This window comes from Ursus americanus, chromosome 7 (assembly GCF_024610735.1).
Source record: "Ursus americanus isolate L20-20 chromosome 7, mUrsAme1.1.p, whole genome shotgun sequence".
Taxonomy (NCBI): Eukaryota; Metazoa; Chordata; class Mammalia; order Carnivora; family Ursidae; genus Ursus; species Ursus americanus.
Window position 1 is genome coordinate 66,573,754 of NC_142133.1, and position 15,041 is coordinate 66,588,794.

At 38.3% G+C, this 15,041-nt stretch overlaps 1 protein-coding gene across 21 annotated transcripts in view; it reads left to right on the forward strand.

Moving 5' to 3' along the window:
* Positions 1–15,041, forward strand: part of DTNB (dystrobrevin beta) — a 248,467-nt gene that overhangs the window by 54,830 nt on the left and 178,596 nt on the right. For all 21 annotated transcript variants that reach the window (XR_015725320.1, XR_015725318.1, XR_015725317.1 and 18 more), the window contains one exon: positions 10,202–10,287. Coding sequence is in view for 13 of the 21 variants with exons in the window: in XM_087863800.1 (XP_087719926.1) it covers positions 10,202–10,287 (86 nt within the window). In the remaining 8 variants the exon portion in view is untranslated. The remainder of the gene's footprint in view (positions 1–10,201; positions 10,288–15,041) is intronic.

Here is a 15,041-nt window from a genome sequence, read left to right on the forward strand (position 1 = left end):
AGCAGTAACTTACGTTTATCTCTCTCATCCCAGCCCACTGACCTGCACATAAATAAGGTGAACCTGATTCTGATTTTGTGTTATCACGTTCTTGCTTCTTAAAGAACAGTTTTTTCCACATAGAGAGGTATAAGCAGTCTTGTTTAATTATTTGTACTAATTGTAAAAAGAAAGTCATGCTGTCTGTACTGTTATCTGATTTACTTTCTTCATGCATCATAGCTTTTCAAGATTTGTTCACGTTGCATGTAGCGACAGCTCAGTTATTTTCACTGTTGCATAACGTTCTGTTGTGTTACTGTACGTTTTGTTTCTCCGGGTTCTGGTTCTGAGAAACAATACTGCCTGGAATGTTCTTCAATGTGTGTCCTGGTACATGCATACAAGTGTTCTAAACTGCTCTCTTGGTCCTAACCTGAGGAATGGAGTTGCTGACGTGGTGGGGGAGGTACATGAAATTCAGCTTTAGAGGATAGTATCAAATTATTTGAACAAATTGTACCATGCATGAGAGATCCTCTCATCCACATTGTTTCTGTAAGCCTTACAGTTTTCAGACTTTTCAGTTTTTGCTAAATGACATCTCACTGTTGTTTGATTTGCATTTTCTTGATTCTCAAGCATGTCTTTGTGTGTTTCTTGGCCAAATATATTACTTCTGCGAAGTGCCTGTTCATGGCTTTTGCCCACTCCAGTGTGTTGTTTCTTCTTTTTGTGCTGATTATAGGGGCTCTTCAGAGACTCCAGGTAGCAGTCCTTTCTTGCTTATCTGTGTTGCACATATCTTCTATTTGTTTTTTTTTTTTTTTTTAAGATTTTATTTATTTATGTGACAGAGAGACAGCCAGTGAGAGAGGGAACACAAGCAGGGGGAGCAGGAGAGGAAGAAGCAGGCTCCCAGCCGAGGAGCCTGACGTGGGACTCGATCCTGGAACGCCAGGATCACGCCCTGAGCCGAAGGCAGACGCTTTAACAACTGCGCTACCCAGGCGCCCCATATCTTCTATTTGTAGCTTGACTTTTTACTTTTCTTCGGGTATCTTTTTCTTAAAATGTTCTCTTTTCTTAGTTATTTTAATTTTTAATTTTTATTTTTGGGGGGAGGCAGGGTGGGGCAGAGGGAGACAGAGAGAATTGTAAGCAGGCTCCACACTCAGCGCAGAGCCTGACGTGGGGCTCGATCTCATGACCGTGAGATTATGACCTGAGATGAAATCAAGAGTCAGACAATTCACTGACTGAGCCACCCAGGTGCCCCTCTTCAAATGTTTTCTAATGAAAAATTTCAAATAATTACAAACATAGAAAGGATATTGTAATAAAGCTCAAGGTATCTATCACTCAGCTTCAGTAATTACAGTACATCATCGATCCTATTTCATCTGTGTCCCCAGGCTCTTCCCCTGTCCCCTCCCCTTTTCCTTGGCTTCTTTTGAAGCAAAGCTCAAGTATCATTATTTCATGTGCAAATATTCCAGTGCACACATTCTGTTGTGATATAATACCATTTTTGGCCAGGTTTTTGCTCTAAGAAATATGACTGCTTGGAATGTAATGAAATTACACCTTAAATGGAACAAACCTATAAAAAATCATATATCTAAAGAAACTAGGTTTGGATAAAATCTTCAAAATACATCAGTGTTGAACATATCAACAGAAGGCCAAGGTTATTGTTTATCATCTAAAATAACACTTAGTATAAAACACTGTTGCTATTTTGAACAGTCTATAAAGATTTCTTTAGTGTAAAAAGTTTTATGTGTATAATTTATGATGGATAAACATGGAAAAAGTTGCTGCGTAGTTTGGAAATATGGCTAGGAACTATTTTTAAATCTTGCTTTAGCAACTTAATTTAGATATATTTAAAAGTTCCATAGGTTTCTCTTAATACTGAATGCTAAAAACAAAACAATATAAAAAAAGCAAAAACAAACAATTTCATTTTAAATAATTATTCGTTTTCCTTAAATTCTGAATATGTCCAGCTAGCGTATTATGGAATGGACGTTGCTAAAGAGAGATAATATTAGGTTACAGTCTTCCTCATTAGTGATTTTTAAACAAAGCTGTACTATCCTGGGAGGCATAAATACTTTATGTATTTATGTACAGTGTTTACTAATATCTCTGCTCGTTCCCAGATGGATTCAGAATGGCAGGAGAAAATACAGCCAGATACAAGTAGGAGAGAAGCAGGGCTGAGTGGGAAGAGGGGGACGCTCACAGTTGCAGCACATGCCGCTCTTACAAGGTTGGAAGCATAGCTCTTCTAGGAAGTTTCCAGGAGTTGGTGGGGAATGAGGTAGGGGTTTTGGATGTTTTAAAAAGGTGAAGTCCTCGGGGAAAACTAGTGTGAGATGAAGAGAAACAGCCGCCCTGGTGGAAGAGGAGGAGGGCAGCCCACCTGCCTACGCTGCATCCCCTGAGCAGCCATGCGGGCGTCATGTGGGCGTCATGTGGGTGTCGAGATGTGATGTCACCACAACCGGTTCACTGAGCCACAGTCTCGGGACTTGGTGGCAGGATTATTCAGGGAGCAAAAATGAGTGAACTTGAAGTTCAGTTATTATTCTTCCCATCACTTACTCTTTATTTTGTAGCTTTTCTTTTCTTTCAAGGGAAGTCATGCGTTCATGCTAATTTTCGAAGAATCTTCTTGATTTCAGGATTGCAGACCTGCAAAGGGTTTCACCATTAGTTACTATTTCAGAAAAAAAAATTTTTTTTTGCTTATTCTTTTGACCTTACTGTTTCCTTTTTATACTTTTTTTTTTTTTTAATAAAAGCAAGAAAGGGCACACCTTTTCTGAGTGTTACTTTTTCCTTGCCTTTGTTTCTCTCTGCAAGTGAGGAGAGAGGTAGTAACAGAGACTTCTCTGGTCCATTCAGTTCCTCCAGATTAATCTGATTAAGACACCGTTTTCATCATGTAACTTCCCACCTCAAGAACCTTTCAAAACTCCCTGTGGTTTTTGAATGAGATTCTTACTCCTTAGTTCTAATGGCATCAGTCCTTAATTCCCTGGTCATACCAAGCTCTAATAAGCTACTTGAGGCACTTTTCAATTTTTCCAACATGACATACTTATTTTCTCCCTCTAAGCGCGCGCACACACACACACACACACACACACCCCAACCCCCACCCCACTCAAGTTTTTACCTACTGTGTAGCCTTATAATCACCAACCCCATTTTCATTCCTTTGATGACATATAGCATTCGTCTGTATCGTTATTTTGACCTTAAATTATATAATACTCTGAGCTGCTTCATAAGTGTACAGATAAGATTGAAAGCCCTTGAGAGCAGAGTCTACCGTATGTTTCTTTGATTCCTCAGTAAACACAGTGCTAAATTCTTAATAAATATTTGTAAAGTTGAAATGAAAATTAGCAGGCATTCTGATGGTGATAAAATTGAATAATATTCTACGTTGATTTTACTTGATTAAGCTGTTTGACACTCGCCAAATGAATTTTTGATTTGCAGTTGATCATTGCATAATCCATTCACTGTGAAGCTTTGTAAATTAAGATTAATTGGGAAAATATGAGTTTCTGAAAATCAAAGAGAAGTGCTCTTACTCCTTTTAGCTACATGTGGTAATCGGGCTGGTCATAGTGTTTCTAAAGTAGAAGTCTATTTATATGCGAGAAGTACTAATTTACAGTTGCCAGCATCCACAATTGTTTGTTAAAGATGTAGAAACAGCTTGTTTTCTTAAGTAAAAAATGCTTCCCGTAGTCTTGTTTTCAAAAGTATTAATTTGAATAACACACTCTTATTAGATGGTGCAAAGCTGTAAACACCATCGGGCTCAGGTTAATTTAAATATTTTTAAAAAATAGGTAGGATTTGAGACTTTGCTAAACCGAAATTAGCAAACCGCCATGCAGAGGGCACAGGTGAGGACTGTAAGGGCTTCTGAAGGTACCTGCATGTTAAAACAGAGCAGTGTTTATTCAGGGTGACTCACTGTCTGCTTAGCTTGGCACGGAGCTCATCATGGTGTTTTCTCAGTATTGGATAATAAGAACTCTTTTTAGAAGTCATGTGCATAGTTTATTGTCAGACTGTAAAATGATAGGTCTATAGAAGTGAATCATGCAGGGAAGTCTGAGAAAGAGAAGCATGATGTTTCTTTTTGAGGGAGGGTGCTCCCTGGAGAGACTGTTTGGGTGGGGTTAAAATAGCAAGTTTCTTCTCTCCCATCATTCTCAGCCAATACTACCTGTTTGTCCTTTCATTTTAGTATCTTTATGTAGGGGTTAATATTCACTGTTGTGTTACTTATTAAATATTGACCTACTAATCAACTCTGCAGTTGTCATAGGCCAGATTTTAAGTTGAGCCACATTTTTTTTGGTGATAAAACCAGGTTAAATATCTTTTCTGAATCCTGTCTGAAGAGAACTGATTCTGGGATGAACTCGGACTTCACAGTGAAAGGACTGAAAACATGTTGGTGAGGTTATATATGCCATGGCCAGGGGCAGCTAACTCTTCAGTTTTAAATGTAACTTGACTAGTGTATACAGATTAAATTCAGATGTCTGGTGGAAAGGATCGAGAATGAGCTTTTCCAAGAAGAAAGAATCAATTAGATAAAGGACATAATCACAGGGTATTAGGCTGCTAAGTGGTTGCAGTCCTTCTCTGCCGCCTCTAATTGCAGAGCGAGAATGCAGGAGTGCTAATGCAACACTAGGAAACACAGTAAAAGCCACACTTTCCCTTTGCTTTGTTTGGGGGCAGCTATAGGAAGTTTTAGTTAGGTTTAAAGTCCATGGAGGAGCCTCAGGGCCAAGAAAAGCATTCAGAGCAAAGGAAAAAATGCTGACGTGTGGCCTACAAAGCAAACAGTTGAGAGGAAGGAGCTAAGATTCTATTTGAAGAGAAAAATATAAATAACATGATTTCAGGAAGAATTCTGAGAATGCCCCTTCACTAATTTTATTAGATGATTAGTATCTTTAGTAAGTACTTTAAGTTTCTTTATATATATATATATATATATATATATATATATTACATATATATGCCATTTATTAATTTGTTTATATCAATATTTTCTTCTGAAAGGTGAATAAACCTTTTGATGGTTGAAACTGTGAACCTAAAGTTGTAAATGTTGGTAAGCATTTGTAAGTGGGGAAGGTTAGTTTATCATTCAGACTTGATCCCACTGCCTCATTTTGAGGAGGCAGTTATGAACTTATAAAGAGATTCTTGAACACAAGGTCTCAGTAAACATCATTCCCACATATCTCTGTCTATAGTCCCCATGATCCTTAATCTCAGATGCCTCTCCTTTCTCCTTACGTAAAACACCCTCAACCTTGCCTGTATATACTCTTTATCGTATTGAGTTACCCATTGACATGTACATGCATAGCCCCTCAGCCTCTGTAAAATATCCATTGCTAAGCATACATATGTTTGCACACCCCAAAAGAGCTTGCAGGTAGAGAGGAGAGAAGATTCATGGTGCAGTGGGTGGGAGATTATGTGTGGAGATTGCCGTGTGGCTGTTGTGAACGGAAGAATGGTTGGAAAGTAGAGATGACGCGGAACCACACATTACTGATAAGAATGAGTTGAGGGGCGGTGCACTCTTCCATTAATACATCTGCGGACTGCTTGACCTGAGACCAGCCATAGAGACTATTAATAATCCTAATGAGTGGAAAAGGATAGAAGTGCTGATCCAGGTCAACCGAGAAGGATATTGTTATCCTGTATTTGAATATAAGACTTTCTGAATCTAGAACGAATATTTGCATTTGAGCTGAGTTAAAGACTATTTGAATAAGGGATGGGAAGTTTTGTAAATATTAATGTTTTCAAAGCATTTTGAATATTAGGGAAAAAAGTGTTGCTTCAGTGCTATTATAATAGTTTTCAGAAGTAAAGGTGTCATAGTACCCATTATACCTTGCCACGTGGCATTTATCAATGGGTACTGTGGGTTTAACCTTCAGTAGCAGAGTTGAGTTTGACCTGACTCTCATGCCAGTGTGCTGGGCTCCGCCACACTCTCCTGTTTGCAGAAATGGCATCTCTTTCTTCTCTGCAGTAGGAATAGATATCACTTTTTGTCTTTGAAGGAAGAACATGAGACTTGGAGCCAGAAAGGGTTATACAATCGCAATATGATTCATTCTCTTTCATCTTTTATTATGTCCTTTAATTTATCATGACCTGCAAAATAAAAGCTAAATTCTTAGTACTGCCTTCAAAGTTCTGTGTTGGTAGCTCTCAGCTCTGGGTGCATATCAAAAAGCACGAGAAACTTTTTAAAAATACCAAGCACAGGGTGGGATTTAGGCATCTGGATTTTTGTGTCCACATTCATGAGGGATACCAGCTTGTTTTCTTTTGTTGTAATGGATTATTGTGTGTTTGGTATCAAAGTAATGCGGGTCTCATGAAAGAACTGGGAAGTGTTTCTCCTTTTTTTATTCCCTCAAAGAGTTTGTGTAGAAATGCAATTATTTCTTCTTTAAATGTTTAGAATTTACCAGCATAGCTTTCTGCGTGAGGAGCTTTCTGTTTTGGAAGGCTTAAAAACTTAGATTTAGTTTCTTTGATAGATATGGGCCTATTGGGGTTACCTGTTTGTTCTTGCACGAGCTGTAATGGTTGGCGTTTTTCAAGGAGTGGTTTGTGTCTGCCCAGTTCATTTAAGTTGTTGAATTTATGGACTTCATAATATTTCCTCATTTCTGTCATGTTTGTAGAATGAGTGGTTGATAACCCTTCTTTCATTCCTGGTACTGGTAATTTGTGTCTTCTCTCTCTTTTTCTTAGTCAGTCTGGCTAGAGATTTATCAATATTATTGATTTATACAAAGAACCAGCTTTTGGGTTCATTAATTTTTCTCTGTTGTTTTTCTGTTTTTAAGTTCACTGATTTCTGCTCTTAAGCATTTTACTTTTTTCCTTTTGCTTGTTTTGGGTTTAATTTGCTGTTCTTTTTCTAGTGTCTTAAGATAATTGACTTGAGAACCGTCTTTTCTAGCATGAGCATGTTTAGTTCTTATAAAGTAAAAAGTGACCGAACTGCCATGCTTTCCTTTGGCTGCCTTCTTTCCGCCCTGGACACAACCAGTGTTATTTTTTTCAACATCCTTTCACAGAATGCTAGATAGCATTACAGCACTTATTTTGTTCCATGCTTTGCCTTTTTTTTTTTTTAACTTAGTAATCTATTTTGTATATAATTCTTTATCTTTAACGTATTATTTTTCATTCTTTTTACGATAGCCTAAACAGCAGTCTTCTATTAATGGGCATTTAAGGATAGGGCTTAGGTCTTGGTGTTTTTAATATTTTTATTCTTTTTATGCATTTTTTTGCGAAAAATTTTATGCATGCAGTTTATATATCTTAAATGTCTTTTAACCTGTGGGTTTCCCTTCATTTTCCACCTTTTTTTTTTTTTTTTTAAAGATTTTATTTATTTATTCGACAGAGATAGAGACAGCCAGCGAGAGAGGGAACACAAGCAGGGGGAGTGGGAGAGGAAGAAGCAGGCTCATAGCGGAGGAGCCTGATGTGGGGCTCGATCCCATAACGCCGGGATCATGCCCTGAGCCGAAGGCAGACGCTTAACCGCTGTGCCCCCCAGGCACCCCCCTTCATTTTCCACCTTAAACCATTAGCCGTGTCCAGTAATGGTAACCTTCACTTTCCCACGATTCATTTTTTAAACAGTTTTTATTGAGAATTAGAACATGCCTGCAGAAAGACACCTAAAATGAAGTCTAGTGTGATATAACACTGGGAAGCAGATGCCCCATATAGGTACTTCTGGCGGCTGAGGGACAGTACCGTCAACACGCAGGAGCCCCTGGCGTGGTCCTTTCTGTGTCACCCCGTCACCTCTCTCAGGGGTAATCGATATCCTGATTTTTATGGAAACCTCTTCTAAGATGAATTTTTACTTTCTTCTGGATATTCTCACCTCATGAGATCGGTGTCTGCAAAAAAGCATTAGAGCAAGTTTTCCTTAAAAAATGTCGTTCGCTGTGCATCAGGACTTCCTCTGTTCGTGAGCATTTCCTCTTTGTTCTTGCTCTGCTAGTCATCACGCATGCCTCCTCTCACTCTGGACTAAAGGAATGTTCTCTCTTGCGGCTTCATCTTTCTGGGCCTCTCGACTTCAGGATAGAAACTGCATGCATCAGGGTGCTTAGCCGTGAGCAGTAGAAACCACCTCTGGCGAATCTGTTAGGAGGATATGCATGACCCACAGAGTCTCTGAGAAGGTCGGGAAAGTGGGCTTACTGACCACACTGCCAAGAAAAAAATCTCAAGATTGTGTCACAAAATGGGTCTCATGAAGACACCTCTGCTACCTCTCTGGGGCACAGACACTGTTGCCTGTGCTCCGAATCCCACTGCCGCTGAGCTGTGGACCCCGCCGGAGGAATCTGTCTCTGCTGCCCCAGGAAGCTGGATGTGACCCCTCCTGGTGTGGCCACCCTTGCCGGCGGGCTCTTTGGAGTTCCTGCTTCTAAAGGCTAATCGTTTTCTGTTTGGTGTCGAGTGGGTGCATCTTATTGGTGGAGCCTGTAGCATGTGCCCATGTCTTAGTGTTGAAGAAAAATGGGAAAGCAAACAGGTCAGGTTTTCTTTTTTTCCTTCTTCATACTTTGGTGGTAGGACACATATTGCTCTCATAAGATAGGGCATGCTTAAATACAGACTTGGCATTTAGATGGTTGGTGACCAGAGAAATGTCCACTGTAGAAGTTCTGTATCAGTCTTAGAAGTCCATTCCTTAAGTAGCTGATGTTCTTTATAGCTACTCATGTTGCTTGTACAGTGCAGTGGGTATTTGACTTGGGCATATTCCTTATATTGGCAGGTGCCATAGAAGATGTGGAGCAGGGTCCGCATTTCTAAAGAACTGCATGTTTAAGAACCCCATCCTGGGGCACCTGGCTGGCTCAGTCAGTAGAGCATACAACTCTTAATCTCTGGGTTGTAAGTTTGAGCCCCACGTGGGGTGTAGAGATCACTTAAAAATAAAATCTTTAAAAGATAAAATAAAATAAAAACCCCAACCTAATTTCAGCTAATTGCAGGGATTCCTGTTTTATCTTATGAGTAAACTTAATGAAGTGTAATAGTTGAAAATCAGACTGTAACAAACATTAGTATTTCCTAGAGATTTTTTCATTATGAACCTTCAGGCTTATAGACCATTTGCCTTTTCCAGGTGTGATCTGACTGTATAAAAGTTTTGGAAAATGGAAGACACTCTATTAGGACCATCAGTAAAGATAAATAGGATGACATTTGCTTTTCAAAACCAAGATGATATAGTTCTCATTATTGTGAAGCTATTTTACTCTTACTGTGACACTTTGTACGCACAAGCTTTATAATATGAACACAAAAGCCCATTGTTCATTTGCATATGATGACTTTAAAAACGGGCTAGTGAAGTTTTCATCTGCTGTGAAACCAGGACACGGCTGAATGGATGGAGTAGTGGGCGTGTTGGGTCAGAGGGGCTTGCTGACGTTGTCTTGGTTCTGCGGGTGATATGCAGCATTGTTTTGGATAATTCACATATGTTCTACATTTCATCTTTCCAGTCACTGAAAAAGAAACGATATTACTATCCTTTCCCTTTTCTCACAGTGGTGCTATGGGAAGATTTGGGACAGATACATCAGGCTTCTTAGGATAAACATATGGTAACATAAGACTGTCACAGTAAAAACGAAGATGAATATGGTATAAAATCTTTATAGCAGTGTGCACCCTGTGGGTTTAGTACATAACAATAAACTGTTGTTACCATGGTGGAAGGACACCTTTCTGAATTAATTCAGACCAGGAGGTGCCTCAGTTTTGAATACTAAAAGCAACTCAGCTGCACTCTCATGGGCTAAATTGATAGGAAATTTTCTTCTGGCTGATCCATTTGGCCTCTGTGTACAGAGCCAGTAGAAATTTCTTTACATAATGCAAATAATTCATGTCGTTTTAACGCTATTACCTAACATGCATGAGGCCTTAATTCTACAAAGGAAAAAAATCCAACGTTTCTGAAAATCCAAGGTAATGTTGTAGTGTATAAAGGTAAGGGCCAGCTTACTAATTGATATTTAGTGATACCGTTGATTGCTTTTGTGCTTCCAGATAGCAATTGTTTCTAATGTAATTTATTTTGCAGTGAGGGCCGAGGCAAGTTGACCGTATTTTCAGTTAAAGCTATGTTAGCAACCATGTGTGGTGGAAAAATGCTGGACAAATTGAGATGTAAGTACTTTCATATTATTTGAAAGATTGTATTTTCAAATCAGGACCTTTGAACGGTTTTAAATTAATGTCGTCAGAATTTTGGATGATGCTGTGCTGAACTTTTTTGTTTTTACTACATCATTCACTTTGTAGCAACTGGCTCAGAGTATGTAAGTTATGCCACCTACTGTTGAGATGGAAAAATTGGTTGAATTAATTTGTTTAGTAGGTTTTTTGTTGTTGTTGTTGTTGTTGTTTTTAATAAAGCAATGAAACTGAAGAGATTCAGAACAGTCATGTTGACCTTAAAAAAGCCTTTTAAAAATGTTTTCCGTATTATCAAAAATATTGCTTGCAGATGATTATGTTGACTGCTTTTAGTTAGAAAATAAATGTGATTATTTTTACCAGGTTTGGTCAAGATTAGCCCTCTTTAAAATAAGTTTATTCTTCATCAGGTGATATTTGTGTGATTAAACTTTTCCTTAGTAGCTTAGAGTTAAGCTCATTTATTTAGAAATTTAGAGCCTGTTTTTTTGTTGTTGTTGTTCATTTTTCCTAAATTTTTTCTTCCTGTTGGCCATTTTGTCATTTTACTGTTCCTCAGATATCATAAGATTAAATGAAATCAAAGGAGGTGAAATTCACAGTTATTTAATTTTTTTGCATATGGTTTTCATTCATTCATTCGATAGTTACTAACTGCCTGAGTTATGCCAAGCATTGTGCTAAGTGCTTTACATATATTTTCTCACTGAATGCTTAAAATTTCTTTGAGCAGCAGGTGGTATATTCTCTATTTTATAGATGAGTTAACTGAGGGGGCGAAGCTGGGATTTCAACTCAGGCTGTCTAGCTTCACAGCCCTGTTCTAAGCTACTTTGTTGTACTCCGTATACCTAATCCTGTGATGGGAGGCACACTCGGGAAACAGTGCAGTGATCAAAGTGCCATGCTGTGGGGAAGAACCTCTGGCAGGTTTCAGGGAGGTGAGATTGAAGCTGTGGGTTTTCATGAAGTGTTGAGATACCCTATGAATTGCTTTGTTGAAGAAACTAGGTCATCTGTCCTGTAGCATTTCTCATGGACTGGATTTTGAGGATTGCATCCCCATGATGTTCTTCTGTGTCCTACATTTTTTGTTTTAATTGAAAGATATAGAGGCTTAGTCAGATCTAAGGACAGGTTTTTGGGCAAGATGGCCTGATAGGTGCATTTATTTTCTGTGCTTTTTCTTACATGTGACCATGACATTGAAAGTTGGAAAGCTGGATGGCTCACCGGATATAGACATAAGTATTCTAAAGGAAGGTCTTAGTAATATGTTTGGTCAGCTGTTATCTGGTTTATCTTCATTTCAAAATCAGCTTCAATGTAAAACAAATTTTTAGTAATAAAAGTTACAGTTTTATTAAATACTCTTCTGAGTATTTTTCACATGGTATCTCAAAATATTACTCTTCTAGGCTGAAATTTCTTAGTATTTTCTTAATTGTAGCATGGTGTTTTTCTGAGGAAGATAATGTAATGTGAATGAAATTATATTTCATTCAAGCACAAAGAAGAAGAAAGTTGGAATTTTATCTGTTTTTAATGATGATGACACCAGGTAAAGAATATACATTGCCATCTTTCTTAGTCCTGGAGAAAGTGGCTGAAAAATGGAATACTGATGATATAACCGCATTGTAGGTAACTCTGGAGTCTGTAAGTTTCTACGATTAAATCTGCTACATTTACATCGAGCTGGGACCTGGCACATAGTAAGTGCTGAAATTTTGCCAAATATCAGTTGTTGATTGAGTACTAAAATTACTGCAATTCTCTGTTGTAACTGTTAGTGAAAAAGTGCCAATTTTAGTATTGTGTGGAATGTGGAAGGGATCCAGGTCATGGCAGGTGTTTTGTTTTGTTTTGTTTTAACGTGGCTTTTGAACTTCTTGGAGGAACACAAGTGACCAGTATTCAAATGACACAAAGGACACATGCCCAGGCCAACGTGACATGTCAGTGTGGTCAGAATGCCAGCTCATTGCACATCAGATATGGATCGATGAGATACCAGCCATGCTAGCTCACTGATTACCATGTTTATGTCATACAGATAGATTTAAAATATGGTTTCCTTATCGTCCTCATCTTCAAAATTATAGTTTCTCTACCATCTGTAGCTCTGTTTCATTATTTTTGTTGTACTAATTATCTTGGCTCGAGAATGAGATGTTTAACATAAGTAAAACTTTCAGGTATTGAAGCCTATCTCCGCTTCTTAATTTTAATCATCCAGAGTGGAAACCGGTTTACATGTGGTCTCTCCGTCTTGTTTTATACAGATCTCACTGGTTATAATTTACATATTTTTCATAGCTCAGAGACATCATCCTCTGGTGCATTTGGGGCTAATTGTGAGGCTCTGGGTTGTTTGTCCCTTCTGATGTTTTCAGACGATTGCTTTCTTGGTCCTTGAGCTTTTTGTTGGTGATGGCAGCGATGGTGATGGTGTGTGTGTCCCCTTTATCACTGGTAAATGTGATGGGATTATCAGCGGATCAGTCTCTAGAAATCTCTCTTTGCTTCTGATTTACATTTAATATGGAGAAAACATAAGCAAACTTCTGAGCATTCTATTTAAGGTGTGAGCGTAAGTGACGACTGGGGTGTTTGTAGTGGGACTGGCAGTTTGGCTGCTGGAGGAATCCTTTTCTCCCTGGCTTGCCGGGTCCCAGCTGTGTCCTGCTTAGTTGAGATGGCTGAATAATAGCGTAGACAGAAGTGAGCTAGAACACTGTACTGTAACATCCCACGACATTTGTTCACTTTCTTCTCTCGGCTTGTTTCATTGACTTTGTTCTCAGTTTCTCCGTCTTCCTGCCTCTGACTGCACTTTCTGCTGTTACCTCTGTTGTTAAGGTTCCTTTTAAATGAGGTTTTCATGTTTATGCAATACAACTTACTGTTTCTACTTTTCTTCCTTTTATTTTGATCTTTCTGCATTTTACCTTTTATTTTCGATTTTTTTCCTGTAATTTTCTCCCCTCCCCCCTTTTTATTTGGTATATATATATTTTTTTGTTTGCTTGTTTGGGGGTCAAGATAGCATTTAGAACAACTTAACCAATATTGTACTTTAAGCTTGAAACATTTCTTGATTAGATTTTCAGGTCTCTCTTAAGAGAGTTTCTGTTCCCAGCTAACACTCATTTATAGAAATAATTCACTGTTGTGGGCATTAGGGACTATATCCTAGATTCACAGTTAACTTAGGGTCAGATTCTAAATACCAATGATTTCTAATCAGAATACAGACTTTAATTATAAGCATGATCAAAACTCAGTAATGTCAGAAACCCTAAAAATAAGTCAGAGAACAAAATTTACAGACTGTAAAGCCCGTTATTTATTGTCATTTGATTTATGTGATTTATTTACTTTGTCCAATTCTGCTATTTGTTTTCTAGGAAACTTAGTCTCTTATTCAGATGTCATCTGTCTTACATTAAAAGATAAGAGCAGATGATTCATGTAGTTTATTTTAAAATTCTTTAAAAAGCTGGTGCTGCCATTTTGAAGGATAGTCTAACAGTATGTATCCAGAAGGTTGTAAAAATATCCATATCCATTGATTCAGTCTATTTCTTGAGTTTACCCGGAGGAGTTAATCAGAGTGCACCCTAAATTTTATGTATATTTGTTATGACATTTTTTATAGTATGTGAAAACTTGAAACAGCTTTAGTGTCCAGAACTCAGAGCTCAGTTATAGTTCAGGATGCCCACATGACTGAGTATAATGTCCTCAAAAACGTGTTTCAGATCAAAATGCATAAATGTAATATAGTTCTAGACAAAAATTCGTTATGCACATAGAAAAAGAAGTAGTATACCAAACTGATAACGGGTATTTTTTCTGGATTGTAGCATAAGAATGTTTTTGTAATAACATTGTGCATGTTTCTGATGGACCACCCTTTGAGTAGCTGGAGAAAAGATGCTCTGACGTGCTGTTTGGGCCCAGAACTGGCAGTTCTCACCGACATTTCAGTCACTCGCTTCCTTGCTGTTGCACTAACGAATTGTAGAGGGGCCGTCCTTTGCAGCTATCATTAAACAGATTCACCTGTTCAATATTTAGCCTCCTCTGCAGTGGTCTTGTCGCTGCCCGTCACTGCAGGGTTACCCTGGCTGGTTTCTGCTAACCACCATCCCTTCTTGCCGTTAGACAGAAATGACTCTTTCATCTCAATGAGTGATGGCCACATTTGCATTTCTCATATAACCAAAATGTTCTAGAACTGGAAACAAGTAAGAGATAAGTCCTAAATCAGTATTTTATCAATAAGAAAAAGAAAAACAAAACCAAAGGAGGCCTTGAGACTTGTCTGAAGTAGTTACTGGCTGAGTCAGCTCTGCAGAGAGGCCCAAGGCTTGCTGACTCCCATCCTTCAGCCTCACTCTGGCTTAATGAAGGATGTAGGAATATTCATGAGTTTGGGAATAAAATATTCACTTGGATTTGGTTACATATAGGTATTTATAAACATGCAGATGTATATACATGTTTTTGTGGGTTAGATTGCTCCATTGGTAGAAAGATGATAGGCAGGGAGAGTCAGTTGCCAGAGAAAGCTAACATATAAAAGAAAATGGTATTCCGTTAGACTTGACTCTATTGTAAACAACGCTATCGTCTTGCAAAAGTGTGTGATTGGTTATGTGGGGAGAAAAGAGTGGATAAATGCAGTAAGTAAAACCAGGATCATTATCACCAGAAAA